At 43.1% G+C, this 25,267-nt stretch overlaps 3 protein-coding genes across 28 annotated transcripts; 1 reads left to right on the forward strand and 2 right to left on the reverse strand.

The window, feature by feature from the left end:
* Window positions 1-2,105: 2,105 nt before the first annotated feature.
* LOC112289787 (protein PHR1-LIKE 2) lies at window positions 2,106-7,524 on the reverse strand. 14 transcript variants are annotated; one of them, XM_073537971.2, is made up of 9 exons: window positions 7,035-7,524; window positions 6,538-6,631; window positions 5,716-5,981; window positions 5,265-5,341; window positions 4,248-4,308; window positions 3,797-3,869; window positions 3,519-3,588; window positions 2,859-3,271; window positions 2,106-2,614 (listed from the first exon to the last, which is right to left on the reverse strand). In XM_073537971.2, the coding sequence occupies exons 3-8, from the start codon at window positions 5,933-5,935 to the stop codon at window positions 2,864-2,866; spliced, it is 909 nt and encodes a 302-aa protein (XP_073394072.1). In that variant the 5' UTR covers window positions 5,936-5,981; window positions 6,538-6,631; window positions 7,035-7,524; the 3' UTR covers window positions 2,106-2,614; window positions 2,859-2,863. The 14 variants fall into 14 exon arrangements, with proteins under 14 accessions (XP_073394072.1, XP_073394071.1, XP_024391146.1 ...); XM_073537970.2 differs by having other exon boundaries at window positions 7,058-7,499; XM_024535378.3 differs by having other exon boundaries at window positions 5,716-5,977; window positions 7,058-7,181.
* A 2,635-nt stretch (window positions 7,525-10,159) lies between these two features.
* LOC112289785 (polyadenylate-binding protein RBP47B') lies at window positions 10,160-17,368 on the forward strand. Of its 10 annotated transcripts, none has more exons than XM_090254748.1 (11): window positions 10,160-10,350; window positions 11,074-11,152; window positions 11,415-11,725; window positions 12,025-12,502; window positions 13,594-13,685; window positions 13,941-14,071; window positions 14,312-14,417; window positions 14,603-14,770; window positions 15,874-15,971; window positions 16,193-16,295; window positions 17,025-17,368. In XM_090254748.1, exons 3-10 carry the CDS (start codon window positions 11,522-11,524, stop codon window positions 16,287-16,289), a joined length of 1,374 nt encoding a protein of 457 aa, XP_090110874.1. In that variant the 5' UTR covers window positions 10,160-10,350; window positions 11,074-11,152; window positions 11,415-11,521; the 3' UTR covers window positions 16,290-16,295; window positions 17,025-17,368. The 10 variants fall into 10 exon arrangements, with proteins under 10 accessions (XP_090110874.1, XP_090110876.1, XP_090110873.1 ...); XM_090254750.1 differs by having other exon boundaries at window positions 15,886-15,971; XM_090254747.1 differs by lacking the exon at window positions 11,074-11,152.
* Window positions 17,369-18,712: 1,344 nt separating this feature from the next.
* On the reverse strand, window positions 18,713-22,565 carry LOC112289768 (uncharacterized). Of its 4 annotated transcripts, XM_024535323.3 has the most exons (7): window positions 22,334-22,565; window positions 22,122-22,168; window positions 21,602-21,636; window positions 21,151-21,399; window positions 20,084-20,182; window positions 19,377-19,818; window positions 18,713-19,154 (listed from the first exon to the last, which is right to left on the reverse strand). In XM_024535323.3, the coding sequence occupies exons 4-7, from the start codon at window positions 21,333-21,335 to the stop codon at window positions 19,062-19,064; spliced, it is 819 nt and encodes a 272-aa protein (XP_024391091.1). In that variant the 5' UTR covers window positions 21,336-21,399; window positions 21,602-21,636; window positions 22,122-22,168; window positions 22,334-22,565; the 3' UTR covers window positions 18,713-19,061. The 4 variants fall into 4 exon arrangements, with proteins under 4 accessions (XP_024391091.1, XP_024391090.1, XP_024391092.1 ...); XM_024535322.3 differs by lacking the exon at window positions 21,602-21,636; XM_024535324.3 differs by lacking the exons at window positions 21,602-21,636; window positions 22,122-22,168.
* Between the last annotated feature and the right edge of the window lie 2,702 nt (window positions 22,566-25,267).

Raw genomic sequence — 25,267 nt, forward strand, 5'->3', positions numbered from 1 at the left:
AGAACTTATTGTTGCAATTTTCTTTTACCTTCCACAGCTAGTACTCAATGCATTCTTCAGCAAGATTTCACATAATATGATAGTGTAGATGAATTTGAAAAAATTACACACATGGTCAAATAGAAGCTTTTAATACATCAATGAAGTAAATGCATCAATTTCTCATTTTGCCTACATTGAAAAAGAATCGTCTTCTAAGGCCTAAAGCAGTAAGTACTATGTAAATTACATGTTAAGCTGCTACACTACCAAAGATCTATTATTCATTATCAACATTGTTGCCCACTCTCAAATCCCAATCAGTCCAATGATTCCCTAAAAATCGCTCGATTTCAAATTTGTGGATCAGATACAATGCGTTCCAAAGAGTCCAAGTCTCATCATGTAAGCATCAAAAAAGTAAAAAGATATAATTGACATACATCTGAATTTGATCTTTCTATTCATAATAGCAACTTAGACTCTCTTTCCATTGCATTGCAACATATCATATCTTGATAAGAATCCATTGCTAAATGTAGTTGCTACACATTTCTAAAGTATAAATATAATTATTCATAAACTTGTCAAGTATGCTTCATAACAGCACTAAACATTGATCCAACATAACGGCAATATCTTAAAATCTTCTTTAAAGACTTTTGATGTGACTAAAAAAATTAGAAATATAGTGGCTTGAGAATTTTTGAATAGAGGCATACCTACATTACAACTAAAGAATGGAGATAGAGGTCCTATAGAAGTACTGACAGTAATTCTTGATGCACATGGAACAAACATTCACCATTGATATTTTGTTAATGCCACTTGAGGTTGGCAATTGGCATGAAAATAAGGCATTGGTCTTGATCAATGTCCAAGGTAAGGAGGCCCTTCTGCAATCCAATGTTCTGCCAAAATATAAGCAATTATGCTACTTGCAAAGTCATAACGAGCTTACTATGGCTGTCTCACCTACTCAAGCCACATGCTATATTTTTGAGGTCATTTCTTATGCTAGTCAAGCTTTTAAATGTGACTTCTATTAAGAGAATAGTTGAATCCATTGAAGAAGCAAGCAGTTGGCAGCACAAGTTACACTATAATATAAACTAAGCAAACTCTCTATCATGGTCTTCGTTATGACATATGTTGCATCTATGAAGTTGCTCAGAGATGCAATTAGAAAACTATCCCTAATTTGGATCAAAGCACAATTGAGTATCAACTAAACTTTCAAAATTCTCATTCTTCTTTCACCACATGCATTCCCAAAGATTCTTTGAAAAAGAAGTATCTTCTTCAATACAAAATAACCTCAGAAGCCACAACCTACAAAGCTTCAACCTCCACAATTTTTACAAAAGGTCTCTATCTAATGCATTCATGTCTATATCAAGTGTTAACCACCACTACTACCATTACGAAATCTTAGGCCTTGAGAAGCCCACTTTGCAATGATGGACATTGAAGAATCTCCAACTCCTCATACAATCTCTATTTCAATGCGCTATGTTGTACTATTGCACAATCTGTGTCTTTCATTTCTAGTATTTGATGATAACTTCAACCTTGACAAATTCTCCACTATCTTTGGTGCACTAAAATGCTTGTAAATGCACATGGAGAAGTTTGAATACAACTTGAACTCCATCGAGTTGGGCATGAGGAAGCTAGAGCACCACATTGACATGGAGCTCCTCATGGAGCAGTTGCAAAAGGAATTGGACTATGAAGAAGGCGAGGTTAGTCTCCTAAACTTATGCTCCCACATGGACAAAATGCACAACAACACCAATTATATCATTTGCCACAAGGCAAAGGCTAGAAACACATAATACATAATGCACACTCTTAAATAGGCTATTAACACATAATACATAATGCACACTCTTAAATAGGCTAGTAACACATAATACATAATGCACACTCTTAAATAGACAATTTTGTGTGAAGACTATTGTGAGCTATTTCATTGAGTGAAGACTCCTTAGAACTAGAATGTAAAGAACCAGAGAGTGAGAACCCATTGAAACAATTATTGAAATTGTTCCTTTGCAAGAATATCTGGCATAGACGTCAAAAGACGTTAACTTTTCTTTTTTGCTTCACTTTTGACAAAAATGATGAGGCATGCGGCCAATCAGAGAGCGTTTTTATATAAATATATATTCACACATATATGCATATAAAAAATAGGGTGCAAAATTGAGATGTATCCTTCGATCCTTCAAGTTGCCTTCTCTTTACCTACATGTCTGGGTCACAAACCTCAATGCACGGATGACCACCTACCTAAGCCACCAGATTGTAGTAGTAGAGGTCAATCGTGAGAATACTGCATGTCTGTACATATCTCACTAAACTACTAAGTTCCTGCAAAAGCATTCCGAAATAGCTTTCAGTTCATCAAGCAGCAAGAGTATTGTTGTAGCTACTCTTTTCTAAGGCTTATTGACAAATACGAACTCTTACGAAATAAAATTATCGTGCAGAGAGAATGCTGTACTAAGACTACTGTCTTCTGTTTAGATGAAGGAGACCGTGCTCTTGACCATATCTTGAGTAAGAACCTTCCATGGAGGGGTGCCCTGATGTGCTCTCAAATCAAATTCAGGTTTGAATTTTTGAGCTTCTGCAAGGATGACGAGTATATACGTAAGAAACTAGGTATTCAGAACATGATGAGTAATTTTGCTTCATAATGCAAACAATGAAAAGTTTTAATTATACTAATATTCTACTGAAATTCACCATGCGCAAAAGCATAAATCGGTCTATCAAAACAGCTAGAGAAGCCCTCCAAAAACAAGCTGTTGATATTAACGGCAATAACATTGCAGTCTCTAGTGAAGTGAACGAGTTCAAAGGAAATTTACCTGCTCTACTCTGCTATGCTCTGTAATCCCTGTGTTGGACTCAATAGCGTATCTATTGATGGATGATTCTCACAACTTGCAGAAGCATCACCACTGTCCTCAGGGTTTGCAGCAACATTGGTAACATGGCTTTTCTGTGAGGAACTATCTGATATACGAGGTTCTTGACATGGAAGGGTGCTAATGTTGGTGTCTGCAATGTGAGTTGGAGCTTCTACCGAGGTGAAAGGAGGAAAAGACATATTCATAGGTTCAATATTGACTTTCGAGACCAGCTCTGTGAGCTTTGCATGTACTGTTTCAAGCCCTGGGGATTCCCCAATTTGTCTACCTAGTGCTTCTTTAGCCTTTTCAAGGATAGTTTGTAAGTACTTGCCCTGGGCTTCAATCCTCAATTGTAGTTCCCTTTGCACCTGCACCAGAAAACAACAGTCCAAGGATTAGTATTAAAGTCTTGATGAGGGGGAGCATAGTAGTACATAAGAATCTTTAAGTTCGAGAGAAACTAGAAATACCAGCCCTATCGACCATAGATGAATCTCAGAATGAGCTTGTATACTGGAACGTAGGGACCCACAATCAAAAAGACTCCATCCGGACTGCTTGCACACAAGATATCTAATACTAGAGCCAAAACGAGAAATCGAGTAGAAAGAAAACCTCGAGTTGCTCTTGCAACCGACGCTGAGCCTCCATTTGCATCCGAATAGCCTCGGATATCTGAAAGCCCCTGCATTACACGAAATATAAAGTCAAGAATCAGCAGACTTCCCACCTACCACTTACCACCTCGTCAGAGGTTAACCCATACTGGAGGCTTTTGTTAAAGCATTTCCTGACAAGACACGTGAAAATAGCAAAGTCCTCTGTGTCATAGACGCAGAATTCGAAAAGAACTGCCCAAGAAAAGTTTCAAAAATGTCTCGAGATAAACATACTCTTGATTCAGGGCTTTCGAAGTGCTTGGCTCATCACTACAAGCATTGCTTGTGACTTGGATATCAGAAGACCCTGATCAATGCAACTCCCACCCGTTGTTACTGTAAGTAAGAGTCAACCCCGCATGCTCAAGTTTCATGAAGCGTCTCACATTGACTGAATCAAGTAGTCTGAGAAATTGCCAAAAGTAAAACACGACATGCCGTCCTGAACGATAACAAAACAATAGAATCCAAATCCGCAACATTACAACATGAATTGGGACGATATGTACCACACTTGGCTCCAAAAAACTAGTGTCCGGCAAGTTATCAATCTCTGTAAGAGCCGGAAGATGCATGGAAGCAATTTCCTTATCTATAATAAACTGATGAAAAGGACATCTTGTCCAAATGACCAACAGGAAAAGTATTGGTACTTCAGCTCTTTAAAGGACTCCGAAGCACTTACCTCCCTTGCCACCCTCATGTCCACTATTTTCTGGATGAAGCTGTTTTCCGAGCCTGAACTTCTGCAGACCAAGTTCAAAATTGATGCCTGAGCTGGGTTAGTATTCAAGTCACAAATAATATCACACATTCAAACGACACACGATATACTTATCAAAGTCCACATGCTCAGATAGTTAGCATAAGATCGGAACAGAAGCCTCACAGTAGAAATCTTTTACTGAGACAGTGCCAGACTAAAACTCCTAATTGTCACATTGTTTCGCACTTACAGGTGCTTCAAAAATTTCTAGAGAATATTCAGGCAAGGTTTTAAATCCTTATTAAGAGGTTCTACGCTCATAAGAACCTTCAAACCGGGCTGTCAAGCTATAAACCCGACGAGAGCAGAATCTCGACGAAGGTACTCTGGATGTAACAAAATGAATTCGTGAGTAAAAAATCAGTGTTACATCCTTTCTAGTGGGTATCAATTTTGCTCAAGCTGCTCCTAAATTTTCCTACATTCCTGACATGTCTTGACTTGATGCTATTCGCCCCTTACATGTGTGGAGTGCATGCCATATCATCAGCTACTAGAGAATGCCAACTTTATGCCTGAGATAGTGAAGGTTAGCATCAACCACTGAATAGTGATGTAGTAGTGCTCAGGAAAGAAGCAGGAGCCAGATTCAAGAACGCCACAAAATCAAGATATACCAACGAGCTGAGTGCGAAAAATAGGATTTACCTGGAAAGTATTACTATCACGATTTAAAAAGGCAAACATAGACGTGAGCAAGACGATTCAAAGACGATCCAACATATTACTGCTGAAGAGATCGAAACACGCACAGTGAAAATTCGATATCTAGAACATGAACAATTTCACCTTGGGTCACTACTACTAAAGCAAAGGTTATGATATTTTCTAAAAGCGGAAGGGAGATACACAAAAGTTTAGAGATAAGTGATGATAAAACAGATATACATACTTCACCCAAAAAAAGGTATGGAATATGGCAGGAAAAAACCCAACCTGGAGGTGGCTCTTCAAATGATAAAGCGTCAAGCCCTTCACGCCCATCACCCGCATCACCGACTTTGGAGTGGCTTCTGCACTTCAGAGGGACCGATAATCAGCTCATGAAATCCTCAACCAGACGCATTGCTCACGGCTTTTCACAAATAATGGACTTGATCTGGAGGAGATACTTCCAAAATAGACTCCAGAACAATAAGCTCTTGCAGGGATTGTAGTCTAGAAAGAAAGTATGCGAGGACACAAAGACCAGCAATAACAAAAATTAAGCCGTAACAATGTGCTGAGGCGTCAGAGGCAACTGGCGATGCAAATCGTATGTCATGTGGACCGCATCGATTCAATTCATCCTTCGCGTTGTTGAAAAAACACCCAAACAAACTGTAGCCACATGTAAGCTAGATCGAATTGGATTGTACTTCCGGAGGGATTAGCACGAGTGGCTTACTGTCGGCACCACCCAGCCGTTCGACCGCGTCAACAAATCGCTCATGGAGCTCCGGGGTCCATCGCAAACGGGGTTTCGGGTCCGGCGAGCTCGCTCTCCCATTGCTAGAGAAGCTAGCACCGTACATCGAAGGCATGTCCTGGTTACTTGATGCTGACTGAGCACCACTTGCTGGGACTATTCCCACACTTGGATACTGCTTCATCAGGGTCTGATACATTCTGGTAATATTTTCCTTCCCGTCCTTGGCCTCGAGGTCTTCCTTGCTTGCAGGTTCACAAATCGCAGAAAATCTTAACCCACAATTCAGCTCACAACTAATTAATAACACACAGTTATAAGACAGCTACGCTGAGCAGCTTGCAACGCCAACCAACGCCGAGGCAAAGCTGCGCAATTGTAAACATCCCCCCAACTTCGAAATCTCAAAGAACTGTACATAAACTGCCCTCTCCTCCAAAAAAATACATTAATAAAAACTAAAAATAATATAAATAACATTAAATCGCTTGAAGTCCTCTCAAGCAACAGAAATCCTGAACCCTACGAGCTACCGAGACATGAACTACTTCAACAAAAATTTCTTCAGTCACAGGAGAGTAAAGACAAAGCCCGGATGGACTCGCAGTAAAATAGACTGAAAATTTGACTGCGCCAGGAAGCGGCAACTGTGGGTGCAGAGCTTCCGACACTTGCGTGTTTGCAGGTTCAGAACTCGCGGACAAGCTCAACCCACAATTCAGCTCGCAATTGGCTACTGACACATAGGGACAGAACCGCTACGCTGAGCACCTTGCAACGCCAAGCAGGTTAAAGATCAACCTGGGAAATGACGAACATTCCCTCAACTTCGAAGTATCAAACCCCCGACGCAATCAACCTAGAAACTTGAAATACTCCGCAAAAGTTCGAAAACCTTCACAAAAGCAAAAACTGTGAATAATTACCCCCAAAAAAAAATTAAAAAATTAAAAGAAATATGAATAAAAAACAAAACCACAAGAAACCCTCTCTCGCAACGACAAATCCCCAACCCTACGAGCTACCGGGACATGAACTACTGCAACAAGAACATCTTCACAGTAGCGAGAGAGTAAGACAAGGCCTGAATGGACTCGCAGTAAAATCAACTGGAAAATTAACTGCGCCAACAAATGTAGATGGAAAGCAACAGATGGAACGCCTACAACATAGCCCATAAACTTGCAACCCAACATCCTCTGCGGACCATCACCATAGTCTCAACTTCTACCCACAGACAAAGCATATAGGAAAGCGTGTAGGCTGCTGGTTCAGAGAGCATCGCTTGTGGTTCTTGCATTGGAGGGAGGGCTGACTGAACCTCATAAGCAGGTCCAGGATATCGTCCTTCACCGTCTCGATCGACGGCATCCTGACATCTAGTTTGTTGGTCTCGTCCGCCAAGCCATTTCTTGGATGAAGAGCCTCGAATGAACAGTTCACGAACGCTTAGTCTTGTCTCCAGACCATAAACTCGTCCTGCGAGTGGTCACGATTTAAACATTTGGATTGTACACGGATAAATGACATTCTTCGCAACCTAATGACAATAACCTTTGATGAAATCCGTGTATTGGGATGCGGAATCCACAAGAACCGGTTGCACCCTCCAGTGCATCACGTGTACCGTATCTAAAAACCTGAGGCGTACTGCTGTTGCGCTTCTCAAGTATCTGAGCTCAAGAAAACTTCGCCTGAGTCAACCCTACGCACCCTCTTCCAGACAACAAAATCCTTCGAGAGAAATATGCTAACTAAAATCTAGAACACAAAACAGTCGAGCTCGGAGAATTGGAAGACTTAGTGGTCCAGAAATCTGTGATGGTCTATAGCACGATTCCGCACACGTCGCTCCACGAGTTCTGAGGACTAGATCTTCATAACCCATTCTCTGAGACAGGTACCGCTAATCACAGACTGTGCTCATGGATGATGCAAACATGCGCTGCGATCACAAACGAATCCAGCACCCTTAGTGATATGTGATCCAGCTCTTACATCGTAACATCCTTCAAATTTAGAGCGTCGACAAACCTATCGGAATAAGTGGTCCTTCAATATTCCGACATGGTCTGCTCAGAAAATGAAAAAGCTCATTCAAAATGAATGTGAGGACTCATCAGGTTTGTCTTGGCAGTAATAAGTTCCTCACTTGTGAGGCATAATAGTTGCTAGAATAACACTACTTATTGCGTATACGGTGCACGTTCATCAGCATTTGGAAAATCATTATATAATGCAACTTGTGAAAGTGAGAAAAACGCCACCTCGTAGGGGTTTATGCTTAAGAATTAATGCACGACAGACCAAACCGCGAATACACGTGAGTGCCATCAGTATTGTACAATTCCTTTAGCATGGTTGTGAAAATCGAAAGCAGATGTAACTTGAACGTCTTGATCATTTTCAATACATGATCACACTCATACAAATTCAAAAACATTACAAATATTTGAGACACGTTCTGAAATAAAACAAGATTCAAATCAGAAACAATATTAATCTGTAATAAACTTGTCGTAATGTATAGATTTAATGGAAATGATTCCATTTACTAGGTTGTAAAAGCATAAGCCATCCATCCCAACCAAACCAACAAAACAAAGTGGAACTCAAATAGTGTAAAAAGTAGAGAAAGGGCAAATTTCATCACATGATTCAACAAACAACAATACAAACAAAATAAAAAGCGTCACGTCATAATTATACAAATCTTAAACACATTTATTGCATCAAGCTAAACTGAATACAAATAAAAAGCTACATGTTTGTGATAAATAGCAAATGCTGACCAAACGTAAAGGTGAGGTACCTATGCATCATGCTCATGACTTAAATACACTGGATGTACTGCAACACTTAAGAGAGGAAAAGTCATGTATCTAGCCCGTAAAAGACAGCAAAATGAAAATAAAAATAAAACCAACAAACAACAAAACACAACTACGCACTAAAACTTCAGAAAATTATCGAAAACAAAGCAAATTTGGATCATATGTTCATGCATGCAGTAACATCACCTAGCGCTTCCTTCAAAAATGACGGAAAAAAGTCCAAACATAATATTTTTGGGTACAACCAACGAGAAAAAAAAAGTAGTTGAACCATCAACAACAAAGAAGATAAAATACACACGAGGAAAAGAATCTTACTAAAATGATCTATGACAATAACTAAGAAGAAAAACATAATGAAGAATGACCAAGATATTCCCAACGAACTCAATTCGCCATTATTTCTAGAAAAGCTACACATTATAACAAATTCGAACAAACTGCTTAGAATCTAGAAACCCAGAAGAGAAATAAAAGCAAAAAACAGAACAGTAAATAAAACTGGCAAGAATGGTCTTGAAAAACGAAGCACGAACCATGCCCAGAGAATAGAATCCAACAAGGGGGATTCCAGGCCCTCGCGGTTGAAACCCACAAAATCATTCCGAGGCCACGCCATCGGGAACGGCGGGACTGGAAGTATCTTCCAACTTAACCGCGCTTTTGTTGAGGCTTTCATGTTATTCTCTGTGCGGTCTTGCCGCTTTGAACAGCGAGCCATGCAAGCTTCCTCCACTTGGATCTGACATGACACGGAACACTGTTTGATTGTGATGATGATGGTACTTAATATCATATCCTACCACCGGTATGAATTTCGTACACTCGTCCATGGAATGCCCGCGTGCCCAACAATCTCGGAGCGGAAATGTGCAGCAACGGAGAGACAGAGCAAGGGCATCCGGGATTGCACACAAGAATTGCACACACCATTGCGGCGCAAGGCTAAGGGCCTCGCCACAAGGTCTCGTTGCCTTCCCGGACAATGCACTGCAGCGCACCATGATTCAGCGCAAAGGGTGCCGCGCGGTGCTTGAACAGCACGGCGAGGGGACAGTGAAAGGGGCCATCGCAGTGCAGCCCACGGACGCAAGAGCGAACAGGGATGGAAACGAAGCAAGAGCGAAAGGGACAAGAAAGGCTGGCATGCGGGAGTGGCAGGACGGGACAAAGCGATGGATGGCAAGGCGGGGGACGGAGCACTAGACGGGGAGGGACGAGGGACCGGGTTCAAGAGAAACCAGATTAAGGAAGGAAGGAAGGAAGTCAGAATGGCGGGGAGACTGAGCAGACGGCGGCTGCGATGCGAGATTGCGCGGGACGCGGCTACATCGGGGCCGTCCAGGGAATGAGGGGGGGGGGAGGGAGGCGACGCAGGCAGGCAGGGCAGGGGAGCGAGCAGCTGGGGCCGCACCGCGACGGGCACGATGAGAGCGAGGGCAGGAGAGCGGGGCATCGTGGCCGGCCGTCCGTCCGTCCGTCCGTCCAAGGGTGGAGCCCACACGCACTGAAGCCCCCCTTCGTATTCCTTCCTTCGCCATCGTCGCCTTTCCTTCCTTGATGCGGGGGTCGTTCCGCCACTTCTTCGCTGGCTCGGTCGGGGGCGGGGGCTGTGAATGAAGCGCCGCCTGTCTCCGACTACGCCTGCGACGAACCTCCTCTCTCTCTCGATTGTCCCCCTCCCCCCCTTTCCCTTCCCTCCCCTTCCCCGCCCCATCCCCCCTTCCTTCCTGCATGGGATCGTCACTCCGTCCGCCACCCTAGCTCGCCCTGACTGCAGGTACTCACTCCTCTTTCTCCTCCTCCTCCTTGTCCCCCCCCCCCACCTCCTGCCCTTCGCGTGTGCAATTCTTTTTTCTGTTGGCTGGGTGTCGCTTTTCCAACTGCGCTGGGTGCGAGGGTTTGGGGTTTGGGACCGCGGGGTGTGGTCGGAGTCCGCTTTGGGAATGGGCGCGGTGGTGTAGAGCTCGGTTGTCGGTTGTGTCGGCGGCTGTGGCTTTGGATGGATGCGTGGGGGATTGTTTTATTGGAATTGTGTTTTGGTTTGCCGGTTGGTGGTTTTTTACATTTTTATGTAATTTTTTGTCATGCGGAGAGATTTGTAGGCGACGGTGTTAGGGTTTTGGGCGAGAGAGTCGGGTGGGTTAGAGTTTGGAGTCGTGCGTTGGAGAGATGGCGAGGGTTTGCGTCGAGCTGCAATGCGGCGGCGGATGATGTTTTAGTAGGCGGAGCTGGTGCGTGGTCCGCTGTGGTTGGGCGTGACAGGGTTTTGCAGATTCTGCCGGAGCGCAGAGTGCCATGATTCGGTGAGGTGATGCGAGAGGTCACGGGTTAGTTGTGTCGCAGATATCCGGAAGCTGCGTCGTCGTCGTCGTTGTTAGAGGAGCAGGTGAACTGCGTGCTGCTGGGGAGTTGTGGGTGACGTGACAGTTTGGACCTGGAACAATACGCGGTGTGTATGACGAAGTTATGTATTCCTTATCACTGTGAGCTGGCGCTGCAGGCATCGGCCGAAATTTGTTGCAGGAAGTCGATACGAATTGTTGTGGAACGAGTTAGTTGGCAGGGGTGGTGTCGCCGAGGTGGGAACGTGCGATGGGATGGTTTATTTTAGAATGTCTTGTGTACCAGAGCAACCGAGAATGTACAGGCGAGGGAGGTTTCTTTCCCCCGCCCGTCTTGGGGGCCTGGGTATCAGTCGGCACGGTTTTATGCTTTTCGGACGTTGTCCAGTACACGAGGACATTGTGGAAGGATGGTGATGATATTCGCATGGGAACGTAGCGGGATGGAGGTTTGTGACACATGAAAACTGATTTGGCGGGGTTGGTGTGGAATTTGCAGGGTTTGTGCAGAGGAATTAGTTTCGGCTGGAAAATCGGGGGTCTTCCTAAAAGTTTGGGAATCGCAGATTTATTGGCTTAGTGTCTGAAGCGGGGTGGTCGTAGAGGATGATGCAGTCGCCAGCAGGGGCCGGGCCCCCGCATGGGCAGCAGGCAGAGGGGCAGCAGCAGCAGCCGCAGCAATGGGTGATGATGCAACAGTCGGGGATGCAGCCTCAGCATCACGAGGAGGTGAAAACGTTGTGGGTTGGAGATCTGCAGTACTGGATGGACGAGAACTACTTGCACACAGCTTTTGTACACACCGGAGAGGTACTTGTGTGAGCAGCTTTGGTGCCTCCGAGGGGGGGGGGTATAGGTTTGTGTGGGACCGTGCGTTTCGGGGCGCTGTTGGTGTGAACATGGTAGGTCGTGTAGGTGTTGTGGATGGTGTTGCATGATGATGCGATGGCAGCTTTGCGAAGTTAGAGCGGCTGTGGAGTGGAGGGAATGGATGGAGGATTGTGGGGATCGCATAGCAGAGCACAATGAGATTACATGTTCCAGAGCGGGCAGGATGGGTTGGGAACAGGCGATGGCATGCTAACGGAGGGTGGGAATGGTTGTTGCAGGTGCAGTCTGTGAAGATCATTCGCAACAAGCAGACGGGGTACTCCGAAGGGTACGGGTTCGTGGAATTTGTGTCTCACGTGGCAGCGGAGAAGATTTTGCAGGCTTACAACGGCACTCAGATGCCGAACACAGAGCAGCCTTTCCGGCTGAATTGGGCTTCGTTTGGAATAGGGGAGAGGCGGCCGGAGGCGGGACCGGAGCACTCGATCTTTGTAGGGGATTTGGCTCCCGATGTGACGGATTACATGCTGCAGGAGACGTTTCGCACCCGGTACCCATCTGTGAAGGGTGCGAAGGTGGTGACGGACGCCAACACAGGTCGATCGAAAGGATACGGGTTCGTGCGTTTCGGCGATGAGATGGAAAGGAATCGGGCGATGAGTGAGATGAACGGGATTTACTGCTCGAGCAGGCCGATGCGGATCAGCGCAGCAACGCCGAAGAAATCGCTGGGCCCTAATCAGTTGAATCCGAAAGGTGCGTGTACGCGGAAATCGGGGGTGTTGGGTGTGTTTGCGCGTGGTGTGGTTGAGGTTGGTGTGAGGCCGATGCAAGGGCGGGGTTGTGGGTTGGGTTGTGATTTGATGGGCGTCTGGGGAAGTAAGGACGGTGAAACGCTATGGCGAAAGTTGCAGTTCCGTATCCAATGCGGTGAGAGCATGGTGGGATGAAGGTTGAGTGAAGGTCGTGTAGGTCAAAGTGATGTGTGGCGGGTAAGCTTATTCGTCAATAATCTGTGTCGGAGCAGGAGGGCAAGAGGCTTGCTACCAAGGGTGCCTACAAAGAGAACCCGGCAACTGGGAAAGGACCGTCAGTAGTGAGTGGGGCGTGATTTAGGTCAGTGTCCGCTGTTTGCACGTTTTGCTGCTGCGTTGTGTGGTTGATTGTGTGTGGCGTTTCTCCATGTGGAGCATGGTTCTTTGTTCGTTTTGTTGGTTGGATTGTTTGTCGGTATGATGAGTTATACTCTTTGTCTGCGTCTATCTTTGTTGTTTGTAATGCATGTTGGTCAGTGCGTTGGGGATGGCCGGTGGGTGTCGTGACGGTCCTGTTAGTGGTGTTGGCCGGAGTTGGCGGGTAGTCTATGATGCGTGTGTCGGACGTCGTGACAGGACGCTTGTGCCGGTTTTCATGTTTGGGGTGGGTAGTTCTTATTCCTGTGGCTCCCAACCGGGGTTACGCCGCGGTTGAGGGAGCTCCGTGTGGTGTGTAGTTATTCGTACGTATGAGCGTCGAGCAAGGTGTCAGATATGAGAGGTGTGATTGTGATGCGACGTTGGAGCCCCGCTGGTAGGAGGGTGGTAGGTGTAAGGCGTGGGTGTGGGTTTGGGGAGTCGTTTGTAGAGTCCATGGGGGTGAGAAGTGAACGTGAGTGCGCGGTGGATGATGTGAGGCGTATAGTAAGATGGGTGCAATGTGGAGGATGCGGTGAGTATGTGTGTGGCGTTGACGTTGTGGTGATCGAAGGGGTAAAGCTTGGGTTGTAGAGTGTGGCAAGTTGGTGAGTGGCATACGATAGGCGGTGCATGGCTGACGGCGATGTGTGGTGGTTGATTGAGTGGACGCAGTGTCTCCCGTAGCCGTGGCAACATATGCAGCATACGGAGCGCAGCCCTCTCCGCAGGCGTTCCCCACAGACAACGACCCCAACAATACAACCGTAAGGCATCGGTACTGTGTGTGTGTGTGTGGGCCCTGCGTCTGGTTTTGTTGTGGAGCTGGGGCGTTTGTGATTTCTTTGGTGATTAAGCGATCATGATTTGAGATGCGGTGTTGGGACGCAAGTGCGACGAGAATGTGTGGGCGGGCACGTTCTCCGGGATGAAACGTTGTGAAGGATAGAATACGTTGAGATGTGGAAGATGGGTTGGTGGTTTAAGGTAATGGGTGTGGTGCGGTGGATTTGCGTTGGTAGATATTCGTGGGAGGACTTGACCCAGCGGTTGGGGACGAAGACTTGAGGAACGTGTTTGGGCAATTTGGAGAACTGGTGTATGTGAAGATTCCCGCCGGGAAAGGATGCGGGTTCGTCCAGTTCACGCATAGGTATGCGTGAGCGCCTAGGAGCACTTGTTTATTGGCTATTTTGGGGCATGGATTTTGTTGGTTGTTGTTCGTGATGGATGGCGTGAGAAGGCGCGGTCGTTGGCGGATTTTGCTGCCCACAAGGAAGCATTGATGATGATGATGATGTGCAAGTCGTGAGCGGAATGTATCCGGCAGTGAAAGCATGTAACAGGGGAATTTGATGTTGGATGCGTGTCCGTGCGGTGTTGTGTGTTGCAGAGCGTGCGCAGAGGAGGCGCTGCAAAGGCTTCACCAGACGGTGATCGGGACACAAGCAGTGCGTCTGTCGTGGGGTAGAAGTCCCGGGAACAAGCAGACGAGTGATGTAAGTCGCAGTCTGGGTTGGAAAGTGAAAGTTGATGGGTGACTGCGTGGGTTTTATGCGATGCGACGGCGGGGTTGTGGAGTGTTGGGTTGGGAGATGAATCACGTGGGGGTGATGGGGCTTTTGTTGATAGGAGGAGTATTTGCTGACGGGGTGGGTGGTTTGTTTTGGTTTTGTGTGGGCAGCCTGCATGGGGGCACCACCAAGACCCGAATCAATGGAATGCAGCTGGGTATTACCAAGGGTATGCACAAGGGTACGACCAATACGGATATCCGGCGCCGGCACCTCAGGACCCTGCATACGCTCAATACGGGAACTACCCCGGTTATGGGAACTATCCCCAGCAGCAGGTACGCCGGAGTTTCTTTTGGGGTGCCGTTGAGTTTGGGCGTTGATGATTTGGTTTGTGACATGGTGAATTGTAGAGTATGCAAGTGAGGTAGTTAGTGAGCGGCAATGTTTGAGGATGGAGGGGCAAGGTGGTTGTGGTTGTGCGGGAGGGTTGAGGTGTGGTGGAGGTCGTGGCAGTGGGATCGAAGTTGGGTGAGTGTTGGACGGTAGGGATGTGTGCATTTTGTGGGGGTTGTGAAAGTGCGGGCGACAGTAGGTTGAGAGGTAGGAAAAGGGTAGGGTGATAATGTGCGTGGGAGGCAGGAATGAGGAGGGAGTGTGGCGAGGGGGTGGAGAGGCGCAGAGTGGGTTTGTTTGGGTGTGGTTGATGTTGGTTTGATTGTGATAGTGGATGATCGTGGATGATGATCTGAGGCTGGGTCTGCTGTGGTCGTATATTACAGTGAAGGGTTCAGCAACTGTGAGAAGTGAATTCCCGCCGGAGCGTTTTTGGCGTGTGACAGTGCAGAATAGTTGTCGAAACGTGGAATGCCTTTTTACCTTCACATTGACTGACGGCAAGGCAGTAGATGTTTCAAGTTTTGCAAGTCGTGAGATGCCGAGCCGAAGCTGGTTGTGCAAGGCCGTCGGAGAGCTTTTTGTATGTTGACGTAGCCTTGCTGGGCATGGTTAGACGCGTTGAGTTAGGTGTAACGTCTGTACGGAGTTTCTCCTGAGCAATGAAAAGCTTGAACTGGTTAGTCGATAAACGAGGGACCGGGTCCGCTGGTTTTCCACTTGTATTGATAATTGAGACGCAACATGAAGAGAGGTTTTATTTTCATCCCTTTTGGTGTTGGTACTGGCTGTTTGATTGCGTGGAAGTGATGGTGGCAAGGTGGACGGTGCACATGTTTGTTGATGTTGCGTGTGGAAGGTTGGATGTTGAACTTGGTGGTATGTTTTGCGTGCAAGTAGGGGTGAGGGGGTGTAGTGGTGTAGGAGTGAGATGATCACCGGGCAGAGGCCAAGGTGGGAGAGGTGGAGATGAGGGAGGTGTATGGAGGCCTCTTGTTTTTGATATTCTGGGTATCGCATATGCGCGAACATCACCATGGTTTAGGGTGACGCACAGGCTTCAGTTGCTGTAAGCGCCGTGCCTAGCGTGGAGCACAAGGAGGAGGAGAGTTTTGACCCTTTGGCCCCGCCCGACGTGGACAAGTGAGTGCTGGTTCCCGTCGTTGGTTGCGTTGTTTGATGGTATGCGTGTGAAGCTTAGGTGGTGTGGCATGTGAGTTAGGTGAGACATGAGTAGCGGTGGTTGTGGTGCGCACCGAATTGGCGGTGCACTTTGGTTCGTATGGGACATGGATCACGGTGGTGTTCTGCGGTTGGATGTTTGTGTGGGAGGAGTTTCTGACGGTGGGAGCGGATGGTTGCAGGTTGAACGCGGCATACATGGCTGTACACACAGCCCCTCTGCTGGGTCGTCATTTGTGGCTGAAGACGTCCGATCACGGCCAAGCGCCCATCAGCTAGTTTTAGGTGGTTTTCTTTTTCTTATTCTTTTTTTTTTTTTTGGGGGGGGGGGGGTAGGGGAAGGGGGTTGGGCGTGTACACGAATGGTGACGTGGGTGCGTGCACATGGGTGGCCAGTTGTAGATGAAATTCAGTTACTGAGACAGAGGCAAAAGTAGATTTACGTTATCTTATTTTATTTTTTTCTTCAACAGCACTCCCCAAGTTGAAAAGCGGGAGCATACCCAAGTTGATAGATGGTGCACATGTGCTGTGTCCGATGTGTTAAAGCGGATGGCTCCCAAGGTCCGTGTGTGCATGCATGGGTGGATGCGTTTGGAATGGTCGCATTTATGATTAGTGTTGGTGATGTGGTGTGACGGCGGTAGGGGAGAGAATGCATGGCGGTTGTGTTGTGTGTGGTTTGGGATTATTATTGGACTTTCAAGTGCCGAACTCGATGAATGTTTAAGAGGATAATAGGCAATGGTTGCGAAGAATTCAATGTCAGACGAAGTGAAGTGTAGACTCTGTCATGTTCATAATAGTAGGTAACAATTAGCAGTGGCTTGATTCGTACGTTACACCGTGATTGTGGAATCTGGAATGGACCTGCTCCTTCAACTTTTAAAGCATGCCTAAGTTGTTGTTTGTAATGTTGTGTTGTGTTTATATTTAGTATGTTGAAATTTGTACATTGAAGCTCAGTCTGATGGTTGGTGTGGTTGTGATATGTTGAATTTGGCAACCTTCTAGGTGAGTTGTCATGTATGCCCGAAGGATTAAGACGGTGATTCGTTTTTCCTGCTTGTGGATTGCGGAATTTGGTGGACGTCTGTACAATACTCCAGCTGCCAATGAAGTTGCGATTTGGATAGATGGCGAACACATTTTTGAGCGTTATATAGGGTATATGGTTTTACAGTATCCATTGCTCTATTTACATGGTAAAGATGGTTGGAATCATAACATTCCTCTATAAAAACATCAACCATGTAGGTGATGACAAATAGTTAGGTGAGGAAGGAGTGGCCACTCATGTACAACAATGTAACAATCACAAAATTATATAATTAATGCTTTTAAATCAAAGAGTTTAATATTAGTACATTGGTAGAATTAAATCACATTTGTGAATAATTTATTGTCAATGCATATGTTGTAGAATAAAGTTGTATAAAATATGATTGATACAATTTAAAAAAGCTATGTCCTAACCTTTGTCAAGGTCTTCATTACATGCTTGTTGTGGGAGATACCAATGTTGCTATTGTTAGCCAATACATTATTTTTATTTTATTTTATTTTATTGGCAAAGCCTTAAATGTGGCACAAAAATATGAAGATGTTGTGACAATCTTTTAATAAAGGAGGAGGGAGGGGAACAAAGGGATGTGCTATCTAGATATCTTTTTAACCTTTAAATGCAATGTGCTATATAAAGAAATAAAGCAATTACTATTTTTAGTTAGGAAGGATAGGACTATCCATAATTAATATTTAAGGGTTTTCAAATTCAACTTCGGTCCTTTTATAATATTTAATAGAATTGGGATTTTGTGACACTTTATAATTGGGCTCATTGAGCTTAAAAAGATAAAATACTTGCATCTTTGTGATTCCTTTAAATTTATATGGGTGAAAGAATAAGTTGCCAATGATATCTCTTACAATCAATTTGTTGGTGATAAATTCCAAAAACCCAACTTTTCAAAACGTACATCTAAAGTATTGAAAAATAGAGTTAATTGCTTTGAAAAACTCTTGCTTCTTTGAAAAACTCCTCTTTTATTGACAACTTCACTTTTTCATATGCTTTTTATTTATTTAGGTGTTGATGGAAAAAGTATTGCAAATAATATTTTTTTTGGAAGTTCTAGAAATACCTTGCTTGGTCAGCTGCCTTTCTCTTCACTACCAAACATGATGCAAAAGCATTGGACTTTACTACATTGCTGATACGATTAACACTTCACAGCCTTCTTTGATTGTTTCGGGGGCTTGATGGACATATAAATACACTGGCGTTACACACCTTCAGTGGCAGGATTTCATTTAACAATTTAAAGAGTTTTATTGTGAATTCTCTTGAATATTGAGGGCTAGCCAGGTGTACTTTTATGTGCGTTACAATACCATATTCTCGCACAAGCTCAATTACACTCGATTCTGTGCTCTGCAGGTTGTTTATAGAATATTTTCTTAATTTTTCCGTAATTAGGGACCAAGTCCTTAAGGGATAATGTGTTATTGTATTTCGTGTAGCAGAAGATGATACATTTAAGTGCAATTGAACCGCTACGGTAGGTTTAAGCTGGATACCCGTTCGAACAATGCTGGATGTTATATGACATGAAACAGCGGCTAACAATCACATCCGGGCCAATGAATGGCTCACTGATAACTGACGTAAGAACTAAAGAAGCATATTTTGAAGGCTGTGGTATCAAACAAAATATACAAGTTAATTTGTACGTTATAGGTCTCAAAAGTATAGTAAAACTAATGTGGCAACAAAATAACACTTAAGTTCTAGCAACTTGCTGCCACTGACGCCAACCAAAAAAACAAGGCACCTCGTGTGCAAGTAATTCCATTCCAACTAACAGTCAGGGTTGACACTACAAAACAGATAAAAAAATCAAATAACTCACGCCAAAAGTCAGCTTTGATTTCATTTATACTGGCTACACATCGTGACTGGCAGTTCCATACAACCACCTCCGTTCACTCTCCATCCTATTAGTGAAAAACGTGATCGGACAAGCTCGATATTTCACCCTGTGCGCTTTATCACCGTCGACGTGGTCCTCTCGTCATCATTGGTGTAGATGGACACTCCACGGCCAAATGTCCTCGACCTCCACAATTATTGCAGATTACGACCTGGAAACAACAGGTTAAAACAACATCCAGTCCAACTACTACACTAGGTTTGCCGAGTCACATACCAAACTCAAAAAGGAGACATATACCTCCCCTGAAAGTGCTTGCAGCATGAACCAAACCAAATGTCACTTTAAATGTTGGAATGAACTCCAGTCGAATTTTAAAAAAGAGGACCGATATTTTTTAGATCAAAAGGAGCAGAATACTCTAGTATCATACCTGCAAGCATTCTTTGCTTTTGTGGCCACGTTGGTGACAATTATGACAAACCATATCACTCGGATTAAAAGTAGATGCAGGCCCTCTGAGAGGAGGAGGGGTGGTGCCGCTCAGAGGACAATCCCGTGCAATATGACCTGGTTGGCTACAGACATTGCACACAGGACTATTGATACAATCTCGTGCCAAATGTCCAGGCTGACGACAATTATTGCACGCTTTCTCGTTGGGGCAGTCCACAGCAAGATGTCCTGGTCGATAACAATTGTTGCACAGCCATGCTTTGGGAATCCCTCCTTCCTGCACAACACAACCCTTGGCTAGATGTCCAGGCTTTCCACAGTTGTTGCAGATTGGCTCACTCCGGCACTCGCTTGCGATGTGTCCTGGCTTCTTGCAGTTCCGGCATAATGGCTCCACTGGACATGCTGCAGCAATATGCCTGCAAAAATACAACTATAAAAACGAGTATCTTTCTGATTGTAAATATAATGAATCAGCAAATGCAACATCATTAGATTCTGCAAGCTAGGGAAGTAGGATGGTTCATCTCATGTCGACGATTTCTCAACTTCTTGACAATGACCCAAGTCAAAGACACCACTATAAGTATGTATGGACTGATAAGGTATACATTCTTCAGTCTATTCAACAAAACAAAGTCACGAAAAGATTCTCTCATCATGACAAAGATCGCAACAGCATACCCTGAACCTCCACAATTGTTACACACTGCTGCATTGGGGCAATCGCGAGCAAAGTGCCCTGTGCGCCTGCAGTTGTTACACAATTCTGAAGCTGCACCCCTGTCCAAAAAAGCATAGAATCAAAAGGCTGAAATCAAGCCTGCACACAGAATCAAATGCTCACAATGAAAAGCCTAGCAACGCACATTAAAGGAGCCGAATGAGTATCGACAAACATTCCAAGTACTGGGGAGTAGGAAAACATGCTATACTTTTCACCCTAATATCCATCAAACAAATTCAGGGACAGTATGAGAGAGATGGATTTAAGCTGAACCACATCCACTCCTAATTGAGTTCCCCCAGTGTAGCCTGTGGCACTCGCCATGTTTAAACTGAGAGGCATGGCCCGCAATCCTCAAATTGTCCACCGTAGGTACCACGAAGCAATAAGACATGGAATGTCAGCACGGATCCCGTGCATTAACTGCTGAGCGGAACTCAGAGGAATTTGTTTTAGTCACTACCCACCGAATCACCACCACCACCACCACCACCAAATACCTTTCCCAACCCTTTAAAACTTCAACACTTCAGTCCTACCACACCACACTCCACTTCCACCTCAACATTCACACAACCCCCGCCTCAGCCATTCCAAAATCATCTGTACACTTCACCATCCCATCATACAAATCTCCCTCCCATCTTTATCTCCTCAAAATCTATCACGTCCTTCACATCCTTCATCCAACACCTCTGCCCACACCCCCACACAAGCCGAGTGACAACAACTCTCCAGTTCTCCCGACATGCCATTCGTCCAACAACCCAAATTTTCTATCTCCACCCTTCAAACCAACCCTACGTAATACGAACCCTCCCTTCTTTCCAACATGTCATTCGTGAACCGCCAACCAAAACTCCTGTCTTCGACCTTCATATAAAGCCCAATAACTTCTCTGTGCTTTCCAGAACCAGAAACTTCAAGATTTCCAGAAGTCCAAAACGTATCCTCGAAAAAGCCTCATGCTTGCGGCTTTGCACAAAGGGACGAAGTTGAGGCAGCGCGAAAGTAAATGCATCACCTGGAAGGCCCCGATCGCGGGCCATACCCGTTGCCCTCTCGCGGGTTAAAGACCTTGTAAGGACTGCTTCGGCGGAAGGTACGCTTCCCTACTATCCCACTCTGAATCCGGCGGCCTCCCCCGCCCCGAGCCGTAAGATCATCTAAACTCATTCCTAACTTCGTCTGAGTATCCAACGCAGACATTCACACTGCTTTTAACGAACTCCGGTTGGTAAGACGGGCCCTGACTTCCTTCAGCTTCTAGCTCCTGTAGTCAGACATGTTAGCAAAATCGAGACAAAAGAGTCATATGTAGACGCCTATAAAGTCATGTTAAAGTGTGTATATATATATATATATATATATATGAAAATTATGCAATTTAGCATGACGCAAATTGCAGCAAAGTGATTCTCCAATTGCTACAAAATAGCGACAAAGACGCATAAGCTTAGCAGTTTTCAAGATACCGTCCTTGAAGTTCATTCGGTGGCAAGAGTCGGACCTAGCACAATGCTAAGTATAAGTTATCGAGAGGTAAAGAATAAAGTTGTTTACAACCATCACATTAACGGACTAATGCTGATGATCACATGGACACTAACACTGTACTCCATTGAACAATTAAATTGCGCAAATGTCTTAAAACAATTTCAGCAAAATGCGAAATGCACGACGGCAACGTGCTAAATCTCTAATCAATTCCAGACATCCCTAAAAATAGTTAAAATTAACAAAATATCAAAACTTACACATCATATGCTCACAACAGCACGGATACAACGTCATAGGACGGTGTATGAGAAAAGTACTATCATCCAGACTAACATTCCATGCCAGATATCCTTGTCAAAAAGAGATAGACAGAGAGAAAGAGAGAGAGCAAGGTAAAATTAAAATTAAAATTAAAATACCATTCCACGATCACTACTAAGCAATTCAATTGACGGTACTAAAACCAGGGAATATTACTGGTACTTGAGTAATCACCTCTGTAATCTTGAACCCAAATTGCAGACCACCCCCTCCTTTAACCCCTGCTTCGGAGGCAAGGGGTAAATAAAAAGAAAATGAAAATGAAAAATCGAAACTGCTCCCCAAGGCAATGCTTCCTGAGATCACGCTGCTCTTCTGGTTCGTATAAGAATCAACCTAGATCTCAACACCTACAAGTTACAAAATAAGATGAAGCCCTTAAACACCTGAAATGTCGAAACCCTACGAACTTGCGCGTGAACGACTTTGAAGGAGGCAGGATTCGTTGTAACGATCTCTTGAAATATGAACAAAAAAGAAACACAAGATAGAATGATGTGATGAACGAGAAAAGACGAGACAGTAGATAACACTTGCGAGTGAACGAGCTTGAAGGCAAGTTAACGGGAATGCTAAAGGAGTGCGGGAAGCGCTGGAGGCAATGCAGCAGAACACAAAGAGGGGAGAAGTTGTTGGCGAAACGCCGAGGGAGATGGTTAGGGCTTCGGGTTGATGAGCAGTTGCGCACGTCATCCTCTCCTCTTCATCCAACATTCATCCTCATATTCATCATCCAATACTTTTGCAACGACCATCGCTCTGCATTCATCCATGTACTCTACAATAACAGGCAGACTGTTGCGCTCGACGTATCTCTTTTCGAAAACCTCCACTTAACTTCAATGGAGTGGATTGTGTAAAAATTAAAAAATAAAATACTACCAATAAATAGAAATTAATATACATCTCTATACACAAATAAGAGTATGAAGCTTTGTGAAAAAGAAGGCCATTAAAAGTCATCTGTGTTACATCAATAATCAAGTATTGGTGATCAAACAATTAACCTAGTTTTTAAATACATGCCAATTTCTAATTTACCATGAGCATAAGTTTTAAATTCTTAATTAGAAATTCATTTGAAGGCTTTAAAGGCTATAAATGTAGATAAGATTTTACAAGGTAATATCTATTTTATTTGAGTTTTTTTCTAAAATTTTGACTTGTCTTAGAGGATTTACATATTTTTCACTCAATATTATATACAAGTTGTAATTGGTTGGCTTCAATAATTGAATTGGTTATTAGAACTAACTTTATAGTAATCAAAACCAATATTATTAGATCATACAAACATCATTAGCCATATATAATTGTATATGAGTTGATAAATTACATTTTGGACAATCATCTTATAAAACTTCAAGGATTAAATTGTAATTTTTTTAACCAATATTAAGAATTCACTAACAAGAATTATTTTGGTTAACTTGAAATGATTACATGTCCATATATATATCAAATGCCATTTTCAAAAAATATCATTTAAAAATCAAAATTAGAAAAATTTAGAAACTTTATTTTTATTTTTATTTTTATTTTCTTATGTGTAGATATATCTATACATAATATATAAAATTCTAAAAGTGAAAAAATCCAATATATCATAAAAAAATCCATTAAAAGTGTTTTTTTTTAACTACAATACATGTATACAAAAAGTGAACCCAACCAAAATCTTATACAACTAACAACAACACAAGAAACAAAAACTTAACAATAGTATAAAAGTTGAAGAAGAAGGTCCTTTCTAAATTCCACAAACACTAATGCTTGTTCAATAATAAGATATGGTTCACAATTGACACTGCATCTTTGGAAATGTACTTTATCAAAGTTGAATTCCACTTAGTATAGTCTCCATCACCTTAATCTTATGATGAAATATATCTTCAAGGTGTCAAGAATCTAGTGATCTACACCAAAGTGTATTGTAGGGCATGGAATCACCATAAATATAAATTTTAAGTCTTAAGTCTTAAAAAGGGTCTTGAAAGGAATTTTAGAAGAATAACTTGGATGTCCTTGACTTCCTATTGAAATCCACGTATATTTTACTCCAAATCCTAACATGGCTTATTTTTTTTAAGTTGAACCTTTAAAGGAGGAATTTAAGAGTTTAGCTTCTCTCATTGTAAATTAGCACACCTTCACGATATTTACATGTAACTTTATTAATTATATTTGTTGTAGAATTTTTTCTACTTATTTGTCTCTATTAGAGGTTTAATTCGCCTTGACTTTCCAAAAAACTTATATATATTAAGAGCTACTTATAATTTTTGTTTTAATGATGTATATCTGTGATAATTCCACCAACATCCTAAATGTCACAATGCAAACAATAAGTACTATCCAATCTGTATGATACAATATGTGCACAAATATTAGTCCACAACAAAGGCCTTTCTTGAAAAAATTATTCTACTCTCCAACAACAATAGTCCTTGAACACCCCTCTACTCTTTACAAAAATTAAACTTTAGTGAGTACATCAAATCTTCAAAAAAATGCTAATATTTGTTGAATTTCAATGAACTTTGCCTTAAAGAGACCTTAATATGCTACAAACAATACAATGTAGATCTTTTTATTTGTATTTCATGCTTTGGCGCAAAACATAAAGATGAATTTATATCACTTCAAGGACCAACAATCTAATTATCTTATTAATATAAATAATAACCTTATTGTATCAATAAATATTCAAAATGCCTACAATGATAAGCCTACTTATAAAAAATAACTATATAGTTTATTATAAAGTCCAAAAAAAAAAAAAAAAAAAAAAATAGACATACTAAAAACCTAGCTTTTAAAAATATATCATCAACATACCAAATATGATACATCCCAAATTAAGCATATTTGAATACAATCAAAGCACCCAAGTCGAATTTGAAAACCCTTGAATATTAATTATGGATAGTCCTATCCTTCCTAACTAAAAATAGTAATTGCTTTATTTCTTTATATAGCACATTGCATTTAAAGGTTAAAAAGACATCTAGATAGCACATCCCTTTGTCCCCCTCCCTCCTCCTTTATTAAAAGATTGTCACAACATCTTCATACTTTTGTGCCACATTTAAGGCTTTGCCAATAAAATAAAATAAAATAAAAATAATGTATTGGCTAACAATAGCAACATTGGTATCTCCCACAACAAGCATGTAATGAAGACCTTGACAAAGGTTAGGACATAGCTTTTTTAAATTGTATCAATCATATTTTATACAACTTTATTCTACAACATATGCATTGACAATAAATTATTCACAAATGTGATTTAATTCTACCAATGTACTAATATTAAACTC

This window comes from Physcomitrium patens, chromosome 12 (assembly GCF_059467195.1).
Source record: "Physcomitrium patens ecotype Gransden chromosome 12, ASM5946719v1, whole genome shotgun sequence".
Classification (NCBI taxonomy): Eukaryota; Viridiplantae; Streptophyta; class Bryopsida; order Funariales; family Funariaceae; genus Physcomitrium; species Physcomitrium patens.

Excerpts from the sequence above, each read along its gene's own strand:
- LOC112289785 (XM_090254748.1), top strand. The coding sequence starts at position 11,522 with ATGATGCAGTCGCCAGCAGGGGCCGGGCCCCCGCATGGGCAGCAGGCA. Across the intron at positions 13,686-13,940 it reads ACGACCCCAACAATACAACC|ATATTCGTGGGAGGACTTGA; the intron begins GTAAGGCATCGG and ends TTGCGTTGGTAG. Across the intron at positions 14,771-15,873 it reads GGAACTATCCCCAGCAGCAG|GGTGACGCACAGGCTTCAGT; the intron begins GTACGCCGGAGT and ends ACCATGGTTTAG.
- LOC112289768 (XM_024535324.3), bottom strand. The coding sequence starts at position 21,335 with ATGTCTGCGTTGGATACTCAGACGAAGTTAGGAATGAGTTTAGATGAT. Across the intron at positions 19,819-20,083 it reads AACAATTGTGGAGGTTCAGG|GCATATTGCTGCAGCATGTC; the intron begins GTATGCTGTTGC and ends GTATTTTTGCAG. Across the intron at positions 19,155-19,376 it reads AAAGCAAAGAATGCTTGCAG|GTCGTAATCTGCAATAATTG; the intron begins GTATGATACTAG and ends TGTTGTTTCCAG.
- LOC112289787 (XM_024535378.3), bottom strand. Across the intron at positions 5,342-5,715 it reads ACGGCTGGGTGGTGCCGACA|AAGCCACTCCAAAGTCGGTG; the intron begins GTAAGCCACTCG and ends TCTGAAGTGCAG. Across the intron at positions 4,309-5,264 it reads ATTTGAAGAGCCACCTCCAG|AAGTTCAGGCTCGGAAAACA; the intron begins GTTGGGTTTTTT and ends CTTGGTCTGCAG.